General features: G+C 40.6%; 1 protein-coding gene across 1 annotated transcript; it reads right to left on the bottom strand.

Annotated features, from left to right (window-relative positions):
• Positions 1 to 663: 663 nt before the first annotated feature.
• rspry1 (ring finger and SPRY domain containing 1) lies at positions 664 to 16,228 on the bottom strand. Its single transcript, XM_084059149.1, has 15 exons — positions 15,880 to 16,228; positions 14,553 to 15,181; positions 13,681 to 13,733; positions 13,090 to 13,202; positions 11,515 to 11,641; positions 10,919 to 10,977; positions 10,415 to 10,481; positions 9,696 to 9,827; positions 9,492 to 9,607; positions 9,150 to 9,293; positions 8,881 to 8,992; positions 7,593 to 7,695; positions 5,681 to 5,833; positions 5,066 to 5,170; positions 664 to 3,944 (listed from the first exon to the last, which is right to left on the bottom strand). Exons 2-15 carry the CDS (start codon positions 14,954 to 14,956, stop codon positions 3,848 to 3,850), a joined length of 1,785 nt encoding a protein of 594 aa, XP_083915275.1. The 5' UTR covers positions 14,957 to 15,181; positions 15,880 to 16,228; the 3' UTR covers positions 664 to 3,847.
• Between the last annotated feature and the right edge of the window lie 3,782 nt (positions 16,229 to 20,010).

Raw genomic sequence — 20,010 nt, 5'->3', positions numbered from 1 at the left:
AATCTAAGATGGTTAAAATGGAGTTTGAAGTTACAATGGGTTTGTATTGGAAGGAATCTAAATACTCAATCAAAAGCAACTTAAAAACTGTATGGGGTCACAAAAGCCTGAGAAGTTCTGCCTCCAAGGAGATGGCACACTTTTGCCACAAGGACTCAGCAACGGACAACATGCACTGATAACTGCAGGACTCGTCACTGCAGCCAGGTTGATATTGAGACATTGGAAGAGTTTGTGTATACAGGGCTGGCAGATTGGACTCAATTTTATGACATAGAGACTGCATTTTACGAATATCTGATTACCAGGAAAAACAATGTAAAAGGGAAGTTCCATTTAGTTTGGGACTATTATTTTTGTAATTGATAGTAAAGGGGTGTAGGGGAGTGTTGTCCTTAGCTTAGGTATGACTGCCTGTTTTTGTTGTGTTTAAGAGTTTATTTAATTTTTTGCCTTTTATAGTTCTTTGTCTTTAATGTGTATTGTCATGTGTATTGTGTTTGTTGGAAAATTAAGAAACTTTAATGACCAAAACATCTATTATTTGAGAACACTAGAGTAAATAAATAAGGTGTGTTTTCAATAACCATTTTGTGTGTGTGTGTGTGTGTGTGTGTGTGTGTGTGTGTGTGTGTGTGTGTGTACAACCAAGTGACACTGAACTCACATGAACATACATTTATTACAAATATCACAATCCAGGAAACAACAATTCTTCAGTAAATCACATCTTTGGGAACCCTGGGGCAAAACTCCTTTATAGATGTTTAAATACAATGTGTGTTCCTTATTTCTTCCCAGTCTCAAACTTACTCTCACATTCTCACTTTGATGTGCAAGGGTTTTCAGGAGCCAATGACAACCAGACAACAGTCTTTTACATACTGGGAGAGGTGCATGGAATTCTCAGAGATCATTTTTGTATTGTTGGAATAATTAAAAAAAAAAAACATTGATTTCATGCAATTTGGTGGAGTGACAATCATTCCAGATTAATTATAAAAATAACAATTTAACCAAAGGAAATTTTAAGCATTATTCACCTCAAATGATTGTTTGCATTATGCTAAATTCCCCCATTTGCAAAATACAACTGTTAATTCTGTCAAACCAGAAATGCTTCAAGTAAAGGACGGCAAAAAAGTTGGAGGGGGAGAGACAGGAGGAGAGAAATATGGAGATATCAGGAAGAGAGTAGAGATGTGCTTAATTGCTGCTTAAGACATGAACAAGAAACTGTATGCTGCTCTGTTACGCTGAATTCACACCGGCAGAATGTTTACAATACAAACATTTGCAAAATGCGTGTCTGAGGTTATGAATGACAGCCTTGTAAATAAGTGAGTTGTGCTCTGGCGACAGCTCCGGTGGTCCGAGCGGTCCAACACAAGCAGCTGTACCCAGCTGAAGAGCTCACAGCCAGGGAGAAGAGATGTCCGATGTGTGACTCTGGCACCTTGTTTGTTGAAAATTTAGGCCACGTCTCAATCTTGATTGATTTAAAAAACGTTATCAATATTTGCTACTTCCGTACAGTAGTCTTTTTTTGTGGTGTTGAGATTATAGGTCTACTCCACACCTGTGAATTAAGCATCACACCAACAGCGTTGCTTCGCTGCCATGTTCTGAGAATGCGCAGAGGTTCAATACAAAGTCTATGGAGAGGAGCGACCACCATTTTACCCACTGCGTCAGGGGAGGGGGTCGAGCCAGCAAAAAGTATCGAAGTTGAGAAAAGTTCAACTTGGACGCAGGGCGACCAACCAATCAGAAGCCCACGGACAGAAAGGTGGTGTGGTGATGAGTTTTAAAATAGTGCCTATTTCTTACCTAAAGTGTATAAATCTTTTACAAACAAGGTGCAAGAGATTAGCAACGAATGTCTCTTCTCCTCTCCCTGTCTGTGAGCACCTCACCCGGGCGCAGCCGCTTGCTTTGATCCGCTCAGAACACCAGAGCTGTCGCTCAGCCTCAGTTCCACCCTATGTGTCACAAACCTGGAAATTACACTGCCTTTCTGATTGACTTTCTTCACCCAAAATGTGTTCAGTACATACACAATCATAAGAGTATACTAACCACGCCATACATTGTAGCAACATGCTACATGACATATTTCAGTATACTGAAGCCCCATGCTGACATGTTTAGTCACATCGTTTTCTTTATCATTGGTTCATTTGACCTTCAAGTCTGGTTACACAGTAGATTAGGTCGTTTTAACTCAACGTGGGTTTCTTCAACTGTCTTACTCACTGACTGTATGTCCATGGCAACATTCACCACACATCCAAACAAGGTGTTCACCTTAGCGTATCGTACAATGGACAGATACATTAGCCTACTGACTGTATACCAGTTGTACTGCCAAAATAACATACTGCAGATACTTACAGAAAAACAGAAAACCAAACAGCACAGGTTACTAAGGTTTCACTTGGAGTCAATCTCGAAGTTGCCATTGTGTCTCATGGTGGAGACAATCGGGTAGATTTTGCTTACATTAAGCCATCCTACAGAAATGTTGAAAATCAGGGTGAAATTCCAATACCAAAGTTTCTCCTTGGAGGCTTTCACCAAACACCCTGTTACACATAATTTGACTTGGGCAGCAACAATATGCTGCACCGTACCGAGAAAATCTTTATAGATTTTCATCTCCCTGCCTGTCAGTCTCTTCTTATTGTTAAATATTGATATCAAAAGGAAATTGTGGGTAAAGCACATCTGAGCAAAAAAAAAGAGGAAGAACCAGGAGTTAGGGCTAGGTATCACTGGAAATTGGTCAACAGTGCCAATACTGGTTATACAAGTTTTGAGATGAGACACTTTCTACTGACCAATTTGTAAATGCCATCTACTTTTATATAGAATCAGACAATGTTCAATTGGTTTCCTCAATATAAATGCCCATTAGCCACTTAAACCCGGTATACACCAAAGACTGGCATCTTATTCCAAAGGTGTAAATGTCCAATAGTAATACCCAGCCCTAAAAGAGAAGCTATCTTTAAGTGCAGACACTGGAACAGACAAAACAATTGGACAGGTGTTGATACAGAGAATATATTCTGAATTCCTAACATTTGGAAACCATGTCCATTCTTTGAAGCAAATAAAATGACAATGCCAGGCAGAGGGCATCGCCAATGGCATTATCTTCACCCCTAATTGTAAAGAGAAAATATATCCGTTTACAGGCTGTATTCTAAAGTTCTTCTTGTATCCTGTGCTTATGCCTATCCAACCTTATCAGACTGTGCCTTTGCAGATGTGTTAGTAATGGTGAATGGGACCAAGCTGAATTACAGTGTGGGTTTGAGTGACCACTGGCTTCCTCCTCTCTCCCATGATGTCAGATAGCTCAACACAGGAGTTGCAGACGACTTGGTGGTTCTGTATTGTATGGGCTCCTCTTCCTACTCGTCTTGCCGTCTTTGTCTGAATCACACACACTGCGAGCAGTGGGCTGATGTTACTTCCACTCTGCCTCTCTCTTGTCAATGAGTTGTGAGAGGGCTACAACAGACAGAATACAAAGGAAAATGAGGAAAGGATTCCACAATCCAACCATGGCTTTACTCCCCTCCTCTCCCTCTTCTTTTTCGTTTTTTATCTTTTATTGGAAAGGAAATTAATCTCTTCCTATCCATCTCCTCTGTCCATCCCTCTCTCTTCTAGCCAGACCCAGGGTTCCTTTATAAGTCATCACAATGACATGGCAACACCCTCACAGTCCTATTGGTCGGTTTCATTACGGTATGGGCAAGAGGGTATTGGAAGAGAGAGAGAGAGAGGCTGGAAGGAACGTATCCATGTCCTGACTGGAGGTGAAGCAGGAAGTGTGTCAGGAGACATGTGCAATGAGTCTGACGCGGGTCTGGATGTCCTGGCGACACAATGGGCACGTCTCTAATTGTAAGGCACACTCCATACATATACCACTGCAGAGAGAGAAACAGGTACATGAATAAAAACGTATCAGGTACACATGCGCAAAATAGAGAACATTGTATTACTGTTACGGATAAGGTTATAGGTCATGCTCTGACTGCATATCACCTGTGTGTCTAGCCTGTGTGTGCAAGGTGTTAGGCTGCCAGTCTGGAGGTAGGCGAGTGAAGTACATTTTCACTGCACACAGAAACTACATTTCGACGGGCGAAGCCAGTGACAATACACCACCATTGAGAAGTGTGAGAAACCTGGTCCTATGAGAAGTGTTTCTCAGTGTAAAGCCCAGTTCATAAGCGAAATTCTTATTCGCAAGATAAACTGAAAGACGTCGACGAATGTGGTTCGCTTTGCATCCACACAGATACATAGTGGTCCCTGAGCAGACGTCCACACAGCTCACAGACACTGCACATGATCCACACACCCGTAATCCTTTATGTACGTGTGTACCCGTCTGTGCGACCAGTCCGTGAGAAAGATCTATAAAATGTGACTGGTGTGCTATATGCTTACACTAGACTAAAATTAATGGTTTAAACAATAAGCACCTGTCATTGAACTTCACATGAGCATGCAGCAAGACTAAATACTTATCATAAAAGACTTATGATACTATTAAACAAGAAAAAGACTGATTTAGACAGCCCTGACTGGGTTTTATGTCCACCTTACACCAAATGATCCACATGACAGGAACACGCCACACGACACAACATGAGTAAAACTCTCAAAATGTAATCCTGTAATTGGACATTTGTTGGATGGAGAAAATGGAGGATGAGGAACGCGACTGCATGCCACCTATGGAGGCATACGGCGGAGCTGGCTGGTAAAGCTTAGGGACAAATTAAGGAATCACTTATGCAAAGCCAACCATTGTGCTTGGGGTGTCCAAATGCATGTCCAGTCTAAAATGTTACCCAAGAGCGAAGTTAATCTGTATTGAATTAATGGGTATAGAGTAGAGACTCCGGATCCATGTTAGTGATTGTTACCTACAACTTTACCTTGAACCACATCTTAAAGCTAGTACAAACATCTTTGAACAAAAATATCATACATAACATGGATAATTGATTGATTTATTCCACACACATACTGTACATACCCGTGTCCACAGGGTCGCAGTTCGGTGTCAGCCATGATGTCACAACACAATGTGCAGCAATTGTCACGGATGCTAACCTGCTTCAGCAAGGCCAGGCGCCGGTGTCTGGAGGATGAACACACGTGTGCATTTGCACACACAACTCGTTAGGAAAATAACAGCACACAGCCAACAAGGGATTTTGCTATTGGCCTGTAATCTTTCAAATCACTAACCACGATTTACCCAAATATTATGAAGTCAATTCAAGTGAGGTTGCCATTTGGTTGAGGTATTAATCTATACTGGACAGTATTGTTTGTTTCGTGCAGTTTTACCCGGCCCTAACCTAAAGCTACATAGCCAAAAGCTTAGTAGTGAATGCTGACTTCAATAAAGCAGACATTCTTTGTGACAGAGTCCCAGGGGAACAGACTGGACAACTGGCACTGTGTGCACGCCAATCATTTACTACCCAATCAGTCATTTACTTAAGGCCTTTGGGAGATTAAAGTTGAGTAATAGATTAAAATGTGGTTTACCACAAAAAGGTACAATTGATTTTTTTTGGCAGTGGAAAGTAAGTACTAGTATTAGGTAGGTGCTGCCTATTAGTGGTTTTAGTATGATTCATACCTGGGCAGAATGATCTTTTCGTTGGGTAGCAGAGAGGCAAAGTCGTTAAAGGTGCTGAACTTGATGGAGGGTGGGTGGCGGAAAGGCTTGGCCCCGAAGTTAAACTCACACTGCTGGTATGACATGAAGCTGGCTGCCGCAAAGAAACCAGACCTGGACAAAGAGAGGTGAAACATGAGGGGAAACAATTAGAACAAAGGGGAGAAGAAGATAGGATGTAGGGAGGTTAAAGAAGAATAGAGGTAGGATGTAGGGAGAAATATGTTACCAAAACATCTCTCTCTCTCTCTCTCTCTCTCTCTCTCTCTCTCTCTCTCTCTCTCTCTCTCTCTCTCTCTCTCTCTCTCTCTCTCTCTCTCTCTCTCTCTCTCTCTCTCTCTCTCTCTCTCTCTCTCTCTCTCTCTCTCTCTCTCTCTCTCTCTCTCTCTCTCTCTCTCTCTCTCTCTCTCTCTCTCTCTCTCTCTCTCTCTCTCTCTCTCTCTCTCTCTCTCTCTCTCTCTCTCTCTCTCTCTCTCTCTCTCTCTCTCTCTCTCTCTCTCTCTGGTAAGACCGGAACAAGACAGTTGTTGTTACTGGGAAGTTGTTGCGTAGACTAGAGTTATGAATTGTCGGCATTCTAAATGCGAGAACGCCGGTCGGTCCGGACGGTTATTAAGTTGTGTATTGACTCTCCACAAAAGCTTCAGATGAAACACAACGTTAATAATAAAAGGTGGACATGTTAAAACGTTACCACTTGAATGGAATATCTTTATGAGGAGACTAAAAGATTCCCATAAATGCGTCATCAACTTTCCCCAAAAGCTGTCCTAACCACACGCAGGGACGGCATCCACTGCCTATCATAATGAGTGTATGTACCTTTAAATGCTCAGGTAACAGGTAGTGACGTAGTCACGTTTAGTCAAGTAGAACCTATCCGAGTATTACCTCAGTTTTTTATCGTCTGACGTTCCAGTATATCTTCACAAGCTTTATGAGTTCATGACAAAAAGTAAGTGCATGCATGGTTATTGTATCGTTGTGTTCATGCCTCGTAATGCACAATTGATGTTGTAAGAAGATGTAAGAAAACATTCCCAACATCATTTGTATAATGTTCATATGTGGCTGGAGGAGTTAACATGCTGTTTTACAAATCATTTCTTCACGACAAGAGAAGTACTGTATCACCGTTTATGGTGCCTGTAAAGTGACCAAATTCGTTGCGTTCATTCAATGTTGTATTTATTTGGTGTGAACATCATTCTCTGCTGTCCCCTTATTCGGCCACCAGGGGTCGTTTCTTTTCAATTATAACTGGACAGTTCTTCATGACTGGAAAGTGAATGACTTTGGATGTCAATTATAAGCTTCTGTTATGTTCAAGCGTGAAAAGAAACTAATGTCTGCTGATGTCTTAATACTAATATTGAGCCTTTATGGGTGATTGTTACTATTGTACCATTGCAAGTTATACAAGTACCATTGTGAAGTACTGGATTAATACAGATACAAAAACCAGGTCACGTCTCCTCATCCATTCTTTGAATCCTGACCGATGCACCATCTTGGTTATTGCATACACCTGAAAGAACTAGTATCCAGCCTATTCCCTACTTAACACTAATTATGCTCAAACAGTTCAATCCAAAATATAATGCTGTAAGTGTTATGCTGCATTTACGCACCTGCTTGTCATTAATGCTTAAAAATATTTATGACCGTTGTTTTTATCAGATATCCGAGAACTTTTAATCATGCCGGACATTGGGACCGGCCGTTTAAAATCCTAGCGCGACCTCTGGTGTGTGTGTGTGTGTGTGTGTGTGTGTGTGTGAGAGAGAGTGTGAGTGAGTGAGTGAGTGAGTGAGTGAGTGAGTGAGTGAGTGAGTGAATGAGTGAGTGAGTGAGTGAGTGAGTGTGTACTTACGTGGCTGAGGAGAAGACCTGTTTCTCTGGTGGCAGCTGGTGTCCATTGAGATAGAAGATCATCTGTTTCTTACTGAGGTCCAGCAAAAAGCCTATGGCATCTCCTGATCAGGACACACACAGACATGGATTTATACTGTATGCGCATTGTGTCGTGCACTAAAAAATAGCCAATCTAGAAGCTCACAACGTGTTGCAGTGCGACACGTTGTAAGCTTGTATTATATCGTCGGTGTCCAGCCAGGACCAGATAACTCCATTTTCAGTTTTTTTTTTTTTTTTTTCATAAATCAAGGCTATTGAACACCCTTTAGGTCTGTGTAAAATATCAAAACATTTGAACCAATGAAAAGTATTAAAAAGCGCCTCTGACGAAAACGCCCAACTCCATTGGATCCTCAAACTGTCCGTCAAAAACAAACAACTCCCCCCTCTCGTCTACAGCGCTGCTTTTCAACAGCATGAGTAGAGCGCGGTGCGCAGTGAACGAGGAGGAGGACCACGTAAACAAGCTCCCCGTAGTCTGTTAAAACTATGCAGTGTACCTGTTTATCAAACTTAGCACTGACGCTAATGTTATGAAAACAAGTAATTATATTTCTAAAATCTATTAAGTGTTTAATGAGGAGAGCAATGTGACAAGAAGAAAGGCGTTCATAGCATTTCTGTCGCGCTATTCTACTACCTCTTTGCAGAAGTTATTGTAATATTTAAAGTCCTGTTTATTATTGTAGGCCTATATAATAAGTGGCATGAAGCATCAGGGCATTAATTCACACGTTGTTGTGATGCATTGTGAGCTTGGAGATCCATTGTTAGCTTTTGAGAATTTGTACCCTTCAGAAACCTCTCCCTCAGCTGCGAGTGGAGCTATTGTTGTTTGGACACCTAACTCCACTTCAGCTTGATTTCTGCTCGTCTGAAACTGCTAACTCCACTTGCGCTGGGTAAAGTGTTGATTTACCCGCGATTTGGTTAAAGTGTTGATAATATAATGACACATGCAAGTATCTGACAATATATAAAGTCACTATACCAACTTTGATGAGGTAGTATTGCTTTGTTTTAAAAATATATGGTTTTCTTCATTTCCTGAAAAACGTATATTTTGTTTTTGCGTTTCCTGAACAATGAGCGTTTTGGAGTTAGCAGTTTCTGGCTGGACAGCAGAGATATAAAGTATAAATGAGGCTTTAGGCCTGGCAGTAAGGCCCGTGTGTGGCTAAATCAATGGACTAACAGGGGTCTGAATAATCTACTTAATAAATGAAAAAATAAAACATACATACCTTCCTTCCAGCAGGGGTGAGAGTGTGGTTTACTGCGAGCATTGTACCAGATGAGCTGCCTGCAGCCATCATACGCACACGAATACTCATCATCTCCTATCCCATAGCCCTCCTGCAACACACGCACGCACGCACATGCACAAAGAGGGGGTATATCCAAGAAAATGAGAGTGTGATAAAAAATAAAAATAAAAAATAAAAAAGTGCTTGAGGTAAAAAGAAAAACAGTGAAAAGGGTCAACGGTAAAAGGATTAGAGATGATTATTACATGATTAAGGAACTTGCTGTCCTTGGTGGCCCATCCGATCTGCATCACCCCCGATGTAACGACTGTCACCTCATAGTACCACACCCCAGAGTCCACGCAGAACGTACAGCGCACGCTCTCAAACGATGAGGCGTCACATCGTGCCTAAAGGAATGGGCCAAAAGATAGAGAAAGAGTAAGCAAGGAACGTGTAAACTTGAACTTCAACTAACTGGCTATAAATCTTATTTTATTGTTATTTTGTAAAACTATCATTAGATCTTTGGGCTAAACCTTTGTTTAACAGAAATTTGGTCCTGATCTCACACACACACACACACACACACACACACACACACACACCTCTAGTCCAGTGGGGGAGATCTTGAGGTACTCGCTGACATCATTGCTGTTGAGCATGGCGTTGATGTTGCCGAGGTTGACCTTCTCATACGTGAACGGGCGGCCATCCTTCAGGACTGTTCAGAGAAGAGAAGAGGCTTTAATACAGTATGTCCTTTAAGGATCAGGCCAACGTAGTTGAGCTAGAACGACGCGGCTACTCACAGAGATTGTCGAGGCTCCACTGGGAACAGAATCCAACCTGCCTCTTGAGGTAGTCAGACTGCTCTGCCCAGGTCTCCAGGACAGCAAGTCGGTCGCTGATACATGACTCGGACACAGTTAGCTTGTTCTCACCTGCGGGGACCAGAGATTAATGAGTGGTTAAAAGAAGGCATCAGAGATTGAAGCAATCTAACTTTCCTTTGATCATATTATGTTCCTTCTTCTGAGCTTCACTGTAACGTTTAGAGGGGTACATTTGAAATAAAATTCAATAAGCCATAAACTGAAGACTCACCTCTTCAGACTCCACCCCTTAGCACTTCACTCTCTCTATACCCCTTCCTGCTAGCAATTGACCAAGATATGGCTACCAGGCAGACATATTATCTTGGTCACTTGCTGTCATTTTTTTGTTACTTACGTTTGTATTGACCACAATGTTAAGAATGTAATTTAGATAGCATGTTATTTAAACAGATGCTAGGTTCATTGTTTACCTGGTAGCCTATAGTTTCAATGTACAGATGGTTATTTTATCATTTGACTGATGTTAGGTTCTTAAGTTTACCCGGGATCCTAGTTTCTTCCGGCACTGCACTGTCTCTCTGCATTCTATGTATGTGATTACCTTGCTTAATCACATACAGTCGCTCTGGATAAGAGCCTGTAAATTGTTGATAAGAGTTCCCTAAATGTTTGGATGCAATCATTGAACGTACTTGTCTGGGAAAACTTCTCCAAGGCAATGAGAGCAAACAGCATGACAGTAGGGTGGGACTCTGAGCTCTGGAACAAGACAGAAAAGATAAGTATATACTGTATACACATATTCGTACACATTGTAACATTCTAAAGAGGTTGCTAAGATATCATATTTAGGAATTTCCCACTGTTCTTATTCTGCAATTTTAGCAACACATTTATGCTTTAAGGGATGTAGGATGGACTCTGGCACAACATGAAAGGGCCAGTCACACAAGCTTTGTAATCAAATTTTATGGTTCAGAAACAAAAAGGATTTATGACACACACAAGTGCATTAAAAAAACACATAGTGAGCGGTTTCAACGTTAACTTCTCCTTCCAGTTTTCTCACACTTGTCTGTCACTTGCAGGTGACAGACAACTAAATATTCAACATAGTAATATGACACTTCACATCAAAGCTGCTTCATTTGACACACACACAAAGTTGTACACTGTGTGTATTTGTGTTTGCTTACCAGGCTCTCTAGAAGGTATTCCAGGGTTCCAGGACTCAACAGCCCAATACTGGCAGGACCTAATAATGACAAAAATAAAAAGCTGAACTTCAATTGTTCCAAGAACATAAAACTTGTCAGTAGTCCCTTGACAACAACTTCTATGTCTTGGATATATCTGCGGCAATCAATGAATATTGGTAACTATTTCAAGACCTAGAAGTAACTCTTGCTTTTTGGGTGTAAAGTATTTGTCACCTTGCAATTTTAACCACATAAATCTAGCGTTCCTATTCTGGGCATCTCATAATCGGCGTAAAATCAGCAAAAATAGCAGACCTAGAATGTCACAACACGATACCTTGAGAGCTTGTAGATCGGCTATTTTCAGCAAAGAGAATTTGTGTAGTGGGGAAAAAGGTCAATGAAGTATATAACTTGATGACAATGCTGTCAGGTAGCATTCAAGCTGTGGGCATCTTGCCCATTGTCAATAGTCAGATTATAGACGAGATTCAACCAGCAATTAGGTCAATGGAATGTCCTTACAAGTAGTAGTGTTGTGTTTCATTAGAAGTGAATACATAATGGTGTCAAACTGTCTATACTTGACATACCAGCCAGTTTCTCTGCCAGGCAGCCCAGGACAGCAGTGGTGTTTCTGTGTTTAGCTGGGATGAGAGCATCCTGGCGCGCTACAGCAGCACTTAGACTCAACATCTCAGAGAGCTTCTGCAGAGCATCCTGGAGACAGGGGGGTAGAAAGGAACGACTGTTATATTGCATGTAGAAGATATTCACACAGAAGCCATGCGATCTTCACAACATCACACAGAGCGAGAGAGACAGTTACTGTTCTGGAATGCATCAACACACACTTGCATGTACACTCAAATAAAAACACCCACCCACACTAATAACACAGCTTCTGTAGAATATGCTGGACAGATGGGAGGATGTGTCATTTCAGACATGTCATTTTACATTAAGCCAAAAGGTTATTGGAGAGGATGCAAACTGGCTGCCAAGATAGACAAAGGGACGCTATGGCAACAAGTCAAGGCATATGTTAGCAAGCACATGCACATGTAAACGACTACACAGCTTCTGAAAAACTGAAAGACCTCAGGGATGGAAGGGAAGAGAGACTGGTTTTACTAGTTAAACATTTCAGCTAAGAGTATCTTAAGCAGCTTAATGGATGCACTGTGTTTATCTTGCTGTCCACTCTTCAAACAAGAATGCATTATGTAATTAAAATATCCTCTTTTCAAAGGACAAGGTGGGTGCATACAAAACCTGGAGAGAGCCATTTATGTCATACTGAATTGATCTCTTATCCACATTAACCCTGGCGTCCCTATTTTGGGCGAACTTTTTCAACGTTTTTCCAAAAATTCAAAAATGTCAAGGATAGAGGAAACTGTTTATCTACAATCTCAAAACGTGCCGCAGCGTGTTGTGAGCTTATTATACAGTAGATTGGCTACTATTTCACTATTCATCGTATGACAAACTATGTAGGCCATAGATATTCAACTGGCGGCCCGCGGGCCACGTGCGGCCCGCGAGGAGCTTCCTTGTGGCCCCTGGCCATATTCCAAAAAAAAAAAAAAAAAAAAAAAAATTTTTTATTTTTTATTTTTTTAATTTTCATAATTATTATTTATTTTAACTTTGATTTATGTTATCAAAGTTAAAACAGTACAAATTATTTATCCTTCATTAGTTCTTGAAAGGCCATCTTTCATTGGAACTTAACTTAGAACCTTAAATAGAACCGAATTAGACCGAATTAGACCCGAAAAAAGGTTGATTTATATTGGTCAAATAGAACCGAATTAGACCCGAATTAGACCGAATTAGACCCGAATTAGACCGGGAAAAATTTCGCGCGCGTGCGCTTCGCGCACGCGCGCAAATTGTGTGGCCCCCAACTCCAAATTATTTTACAGTTGTGGCCCCCTGCCTAATCTAGTTGAATACCCCTGATGTAGGCTATAAGGCTCAAGTGGTTAATTGCTAGGGTTTGAGCTGGGCATGGTTTTAAAATGTAGGCACTGGCACTAACAGTAATAATAATTAATAGTAATTGTGGACCTTGGTCAGATTTTGACTCATAGCTTACACAGCTCTACCTTGGTTCAAGTTTCAATGAGGCAAGGTTAAGTACACGCACACGTGTTACTGACCTTGGTGGGCAGGGGACACTCATCCAGTAGAAGGGTGATCACAGCAGGGCCCAGCGGATCGTCCAGTGGAATCACTCGGATCAGAGATTGGACCACCTCCAACCAACCATCATCTGAGGGAGCAAAGAGCAAAGGAGCAAAAGAGGAGAGTGAAAATGATTACAGAGACACAAAGAGAGAAAGCAGAGGATCACATGGCATGGTATCAGATAAAATATGCAACAATGCACTTGACTTTTATGAAAGAGAAACTAGCACTTAAAGATACTGAAGGTTCAAAATACAGTCAGATACATGAAGTCTAAATGCATGAAGAAACAGGTATGGACACGATACTGAAAGTTCAAAATGCTGTCTAAATGCATGAAGAAACAGGTATGGCCAGTGATTTTTGGTGTCTCCCTGATAACTAAACTTAGAAAATAAATTATGAATTAACCACAAAAATAGTGAAAATAGCCAATGAACAAGCTCACAACGTGTAACGCAACGACACACTGTCAGCTTGTAGATTTGCTATGTTCAGTATTCATTTTAACTTATCGACAAACAAAAAATATTTCTTTGATCTTCTTTTAGTGTGTATCTCACCTGTCTCTGCCATCTCATGCAATGTAATCATGGAGTAAGGAGGCTCTTGGTCACTGAAAAACAAGCCAGAAACAATTTAGAGTGTTAATTTAATGTAACCAAATCAACCCTTACAGGTCTAGTTTGTTACATTTTTAGACTCTCAGAGTTAAATTAATACATTTCGATATATGTATTATTACGGTGTTTTTAAAAATGAATAAAATGTTTTACTCTATGCATGTGACCCCCGTAATACATTTTATGTAAATACATAATTTGTGTGTGTGTGTCGCGCGGCTGAGCCTGTGCACATGCCTATTTGTGTCTCTAGACAGCTGTGTAATGAGTAGAGTAAGAACAGACTATAATTGTGAGGGATTTGCTTCAGTTGTTGTTCGTGGTGATGTTGCTGTTACTTAGACTGAGCTGTACAGTCAAGAGCCTCATTTAGCCGTTTTGATCCTCACACTACCCAACAGACTACGTCACACAGCTCTACTGTAGGAAGAAGGGCATGAAAACTAACCAGTTTTCTAAACTATCAACCAACAACATAGTTTACTTGAAAATATACTTGACAGCAGGGAGGTGATGCATTTGTTTTGAAAGTTATCAATGGTTTCTGCCAAGAATACATTCAATAATACACTTTTATAATATAATTATAAGCTAACTGATTCGTTTTAATTTTAATAGTAGATTTATACGTTTTTTAGATATAGTTGTCCCAGATCTGCCCTAATGATTGCTCATTCACATTTAGTTATTCAATTATAAGTTAGTTATTATAAGTTCATAAAATAAAACGTACCAACAGACAAAATGAGCGAAACACCTCATTCTCAAGCCATTATAAACATCATAACTATTATCTTATATATTACACTCACTTATCCACTAGCGTCCTGATGACAGCGAGCGTGTCCAGCACCAGACCATCTACGTTCTGTTTCTTGCGTCTTGGTTCATGGGGCCCGCGGCCCCTGCGTGGCGGCCGAACCGGGTCCCTGGGTCGACTACTCCGAGCCTCTCCAGCATCGACACCGACACCTGTACCATGTCCGTGATCCACCCGCCTGGCCTGGCCTCGGGTCGCCCGCGTCGACCCGTGGTGGTGGTCCTCCAGGTCACTGTCCTCCCGGCACACACAGCTATTACCCATGGTTACGGTGCTGGAGACCACGCTGATAAGGGTCTCCCAGAATGGAGGAGGGGGTTTTGAGGAGGAAAGGAAACGCAGAACCTGTGCAAGGCTCCTGCAGGCACAGAATGTGATCCAGGCGGCTACTATCATATCATTTGTAGCACTTGTCTTGGGAGGGTCTCATCCTTACGGGCAGAGAGGGGTCACTGTCACTTATCATATTGATGCCGAGCAGAGATGTGAGATTGTTGGGGCCGCAACACTATCTGGCTGGGTTAGATGGAGTGGAAAGGCTCAGATGGTGAAATCAAAAAGGCGTTGACCATCATAAATGGTGCCGATACATTATCCAGCTTTCTCTTTCAGCTTGCACACCTGAGGATATAATAAACACAAACAGAACCGTCTGAGACACCATTTAAAACCAGAGTTAGATACAAACTAGCCTTGGATCAAGACTATCATAGATGTATTTGATCGATTTTGACATTTGCCCATCTAGATACTAAAGTAAAAGTCAGATTCAATAAAATACATCTATGACAGTCTTGATCCAAAGCTAGATATCAACAGTCCTGCACAAAGCTATAAGCTAATGTCAACCAATCTAGTACAATGATAGACATTTCTCCACACAGATAAAAAACTGCTGTCGACAAGATCATTGAGCAACAAGCAAACCCACAGTTGTTGGCAAATTCAGTTGACAAAAAGTGTCAATTACTAGCCTTGGATCACTATGACAGATGCATGTAATCGTGTCTGACGTTTGCTTTCGTATCTTTGTCAGAATCTATTTAATACATATGTGATGATCTTGATAAAAGGCTAGTCCATTGTGTGGTAGATTTCAGCATTATTTGTTGACAAACGTCATCAGTGCTGCCTGTCTCGTCTCGTCTAGCTCGCTAAACGTTGCCTAATGCCTGCCCAGGTTTTAACTTGAGCAACATAGCATGCATTTCCCAATACATACCTCAGTATTTAACATCTATAATGTATTAATGTGTAACTACCACCCACGGACTGTGAACCAACAACATAGCGACACATTTCCTCGCCACTGTTCTTACCTTGCAGTGAATCAGTTGACCAGTCCGATCAGTGTCCAGTGACATGTAGAGATCAGTGTCAGTAGCCAACAGGCTAGCTGTTCACACTCACACACTCGTTGTGTTCAACGCTAGCAGCCGATCATATTAGCTAACGTCTTGTAGCGATGTTGTTCCTTCTGATCAACCCGCGATCGACCGTGTGACAGCGTTGATCCCGAGGCTGAAATCGCGTATGTTTCACTAATGTGTCGTTGCTGGACTTTGTTGTAATAGATCCACGTAATGGTGGCTAACGCCCTGTAAACATGTTATAATGTGTGGCTTAAACACACACACCACTAGAGTGCTAATAGCTAAGTTCCGTAGCGTCATCAGCTGTCGATGGAGGAGGTCCTCCTCCCACCACCCTCTTCACCACAACCCCAAATGCAAGGGGTGGAAAAAAGTACTCACATGTTTTTACTTAAGTAAAAGTATCAATATTGCAATGTAGAAATGCTCTGTTACAAGTTTTTTTTTTTAAATCCGGAATTATAAATGTACTCGAGTAAAAGTACAAAAAGTCAAAATATACTTAAAAAGTACCAAAAGTAGAAATTGCTCATTATGCAGAAGGTCCATTTCAAGTTTTCAAATGAAAACATTAAATATATATTTTGAAAATAGCAGATCTACAAGCTTGTAGATCTGCTATTTTCAAATGGTGGTTATAATGTATGTTTTGTAATAATCATCAAAATCTGCAAAGTAACTACAAACTAAAGTTTTCAAATAATTGTAGTGGTGGAGTAAAAGTATAATATTTGCTTCTGATATGCAGTGGAGTAGAAGTTATTAAGTACTGACAATTGGAAATACTCCAGTAAAGTAAAAGTACCTCAAAATGTTTAGCCTACAGTACTTAAGTAAATGTACTTAGTTACTTTCCACCACTGGGGGGAGGTTCCCCCCCTCCCCTTTTCACCAAAACCCCAAACGCAGACTAAAAGTTAGACACGTCATGACATGCTGAAGCTTAGATCTTATCATCTCTCCTCCAGCTCTTTACTTTACTAAACAGAAAAGACATGTTTAGGATACCAATCCAGTCAGGAGAGAGAGAGAAAATAAAACTGGAACGCTATAATGAAGCTGAGGGTATTGCTTGTGGTCCCTGGCCATGCATTTTGTAATGAAGGAAAGTGAGGATTTGTATTTTTAATTTTATTCCACGGAACAGTGCACTAATGACCTGGTGACCTACAGTATGATGATGTGTCAATGTTGTCAGTTACTGGGAAGTTGGAGGTCAAGAAATTCCACAGAAAAGGGAGTTAGAATCTCCAGAAGGGGAAGTTGTACCCGATTGCCTGAGTCATCATTATCAGGAAATGTGCCCATACTGTATAATCACATGTCTGCTCACTCATACATAAATTAGATTAAGTAAGAGAATGGAATAAGGGTAACCGTGGGATAGGAATAGAACAGTGGTTCTCACCCTTTTTTTTTGCTCTGAACTAATGCCATATTTCAGTTAAATAATGTCTGGGCTTGATATAATTTGTTGCACATAATATCGTGCAACAAATTAAATCAAGCCCTTAACAGTTATTAGGCCTATTTCATGGCATTTTATGTATTTATATTTTAAACCATTTTCCCATTGACAACCTGCAGGCCTAATTATGCCATGGACCACTAGTAGTCTGTGGACCAGTGGACCTGTGGTTGAGAAACGGTGGAATAAATAAACATGGGATGCATAGTAAGTGTTGCCAAAGCACTAATATTAGTCCATATCCCCACCCAACACAACAGTGGTCTCCAGGTTGATATTTAGTCAGGGTGGTGGTCCCTGGTTCACAATCAGTTGAAAACCCCTGCTCTACACAATTATTTTGTGTAGTTTTCATGAAAAAAAAGAAAGCTATAGCTGGCAAATTTGGCCGAAGGACCAATAAGAAAATGTGTGTGCCATATGTTAACATTAGGCAGAACGTATTAGCCCAGACTTAATCAGCATAACTGTCAGTTTTTCACATATTATGGCTACTGTGACTGTGATGGTATGGCTGGGCATTGGAAATAAAAGCCCTAAAAACATCTGACAGATAGGTCTATACTTGAGGTTATAGGTGACAAGTGTTTGATATGTTTCTTTTATATTTATCAGCAGTTGTTTGTAGGTCTACCAGTAAAGGGTAAATGAAACTTGAGCATTGGTATATAGGCTACCCACAGCACAGCAGAGCTGTGTAGACTTGAGGCTTCGATTCAAGTTACCAAAGTCTTGACTTGAGATTTGACTTGCCCAAACACAAGGAGTTTACCAACAATTGTAGCAGCTTTCTCTAAAACAACTGAGGCTATTGGTGTCCTAGATTTCCAAAAAGGGCAAAAAATGCAAGTCATCTGAAGCCAAATGACAACACAGTAATGAAAATATTCACTACAGCCGCTGGTGTCAATTTGTTGCCTACTGGAGTGTAGTGGGGGAGGATTTTAAGTTCTCCTTGACCAGAGTCTGCTTGCAGAGCATCCAATTGGTTGGCTTCAGAAGACTAAAGTTGCCTAAATTGTAAGACATTTATTATATGCTGCATGAGCTTATATGAAGTAGGCTGATTTTTTATTTAATTTGTTGCCCTTTTTGGAGCTCTAAACAAGGCGTTGTCACTGCTTCAAAGTTTTGCTGACTTGGTCCTTGTGTGGACAAAGAACCCCTCTGTTTCAAATGGCATGAGTAATGACACTGCTATTTTTTGGGGAACTATTCCTTTAAAACAGCTCCATGTCTTTGAGCATGTTTTGAGGAACAGAGTTACTTGTCATGCTGCAACCGGCCGCATTGACTCATTCTTGAAGAGATTGATGCCATGACATTCTATTGCATGTGATAGACCAGCCCCCCCCCCCCCCCCCATTTAAGGTACATTATTACAAGTATATATATTGTGTAAAAGAATGTACACTTTGTTTCTTTTTATAGCACTAATGTAAGAAACAATTAACACAGATTTGAAAGAACAGTTTTTTTCACATTCCTATGTCAATAATTTGATGATCCGGTCATCAGTCAGTAGGAGCTCCACTCCACCGGTCATCAAATTATTGGCTTCAGAATGCGACAAGAACAAAGGATTCTGCATGAATTTAAAGGTTCATGGGATGTGTAATTGATAGATAATAAGTCATTTTTTGGGTGAACTACTCCTTTAAAAACACATAAAACGAAGCTAACAGAACACAGATTATTTGTGGAAGTGCTGAATAAAAACAATTTGCTTTTTCATTTCATGTTGTTTTATTTCAACTGGAAATAGCAATTAAAACATAACCAAAGGCTTTTAAAAAAACTGTCCATGTGTAAAATTGGGAACTAATTCAGACTGTGTGCTTTAGGGCAATCGTACACCCTGCTTTTGTCAAGACACGTGTTGAATGAGTTGTCATGATACATGCCACTCTTTCCCAGATCTTCTGTAAATCTTTGTGACCGAGGATGGTAAGTACAGGGTGAACTTTCAAACGTTGGCGGACGTCTACCGATGTCACTTGAGGAGGTCTTGTACAGTGGATTCTGGGGTTTTGCCCATGGGACTGCTGGTGATACCTCTTTCGCCGATGGGGTCATCATGCAAGAGAAGACTGGGTTACCAGGGTTGGCACATGTTTTTGCCTGATTATTTAGTCCCTGCTGCTCTTGAAAGGCTGGCATCATTGTGGTACCTATAAGAAAGGTTTCACTGAAATTCAATGCTTTATTGCAAACATAGAGAAGCAACATAAAGTGACCAAATAGAAATGCATACTGAAATATCAAGTAGTCGCCTTAATGTATTATGTCTGCACTGAAGAGACTGCTCACACAGACGTGTTGTTTATTTGCTAGTTTGTTTACTTGTTGATGTAAAGCATCCTTTGGTCTCTTGAAAGGCACTGTATAAGTTTACGTTATTATTATTATTATTATCTTCAAAAGGCTTTAAAAGACTTGCTGCACACATTCAAGGATAATTCAGGTAAGCAAATTATGTTGTCTTTTCAGTTATGATATTTTTTTCTGAGAATTTGAGTTAGCATGTTTTCCCATTCTTTTTAATAGGATTTACAGTAGCTATGTTTCTAAAGCTGGCTAACATAATTCTTGAACGTTTTTGACCCAGT

The sequence above is a fragment of the Gymnoscopelus microlampas genome (genome assembly GCF_963454915.1).
Source record: "Gymnoscopelus microlampas genome assembly, chromosome: 6".
NCBI lineage: Eukaryota > Metazoa > Chordata > Actinopteri > Myctophiformes > Myctophidae > Gymnoscopelus > Gymnoscopelus microlampas.
The sequence above is the reverse complement of the archived record's forward strand: the minus strand, read 5'-3'. Positions and strand labels throughout refer to the sequence as shown.

Bases quoted from the DNA above. Each gene is read 5' to 3' on its own strand.
- rspry1 (XM_084059149.1), bottom strand. From the start codon at position 14,956: ATGATAGTAGCCGCCTGGATCACATTCTGTGCCTGCAGGAGCCTTGCA. The intron at 8,993-9,149 runs GTAATAATCATC...CGTGTGTTGCAG, and splicing joins ACAGCAAGTTCCTTAATCAT to GAGGGCTATGGGATAGGAGA. The intron at 5,171-5,680 runs GTATGAATCATA...TTCATCCTCCAG, and splicing joins GAAAAGATCATTCTGCCCAG to ACACCGGCGCCTGGCCTTGC.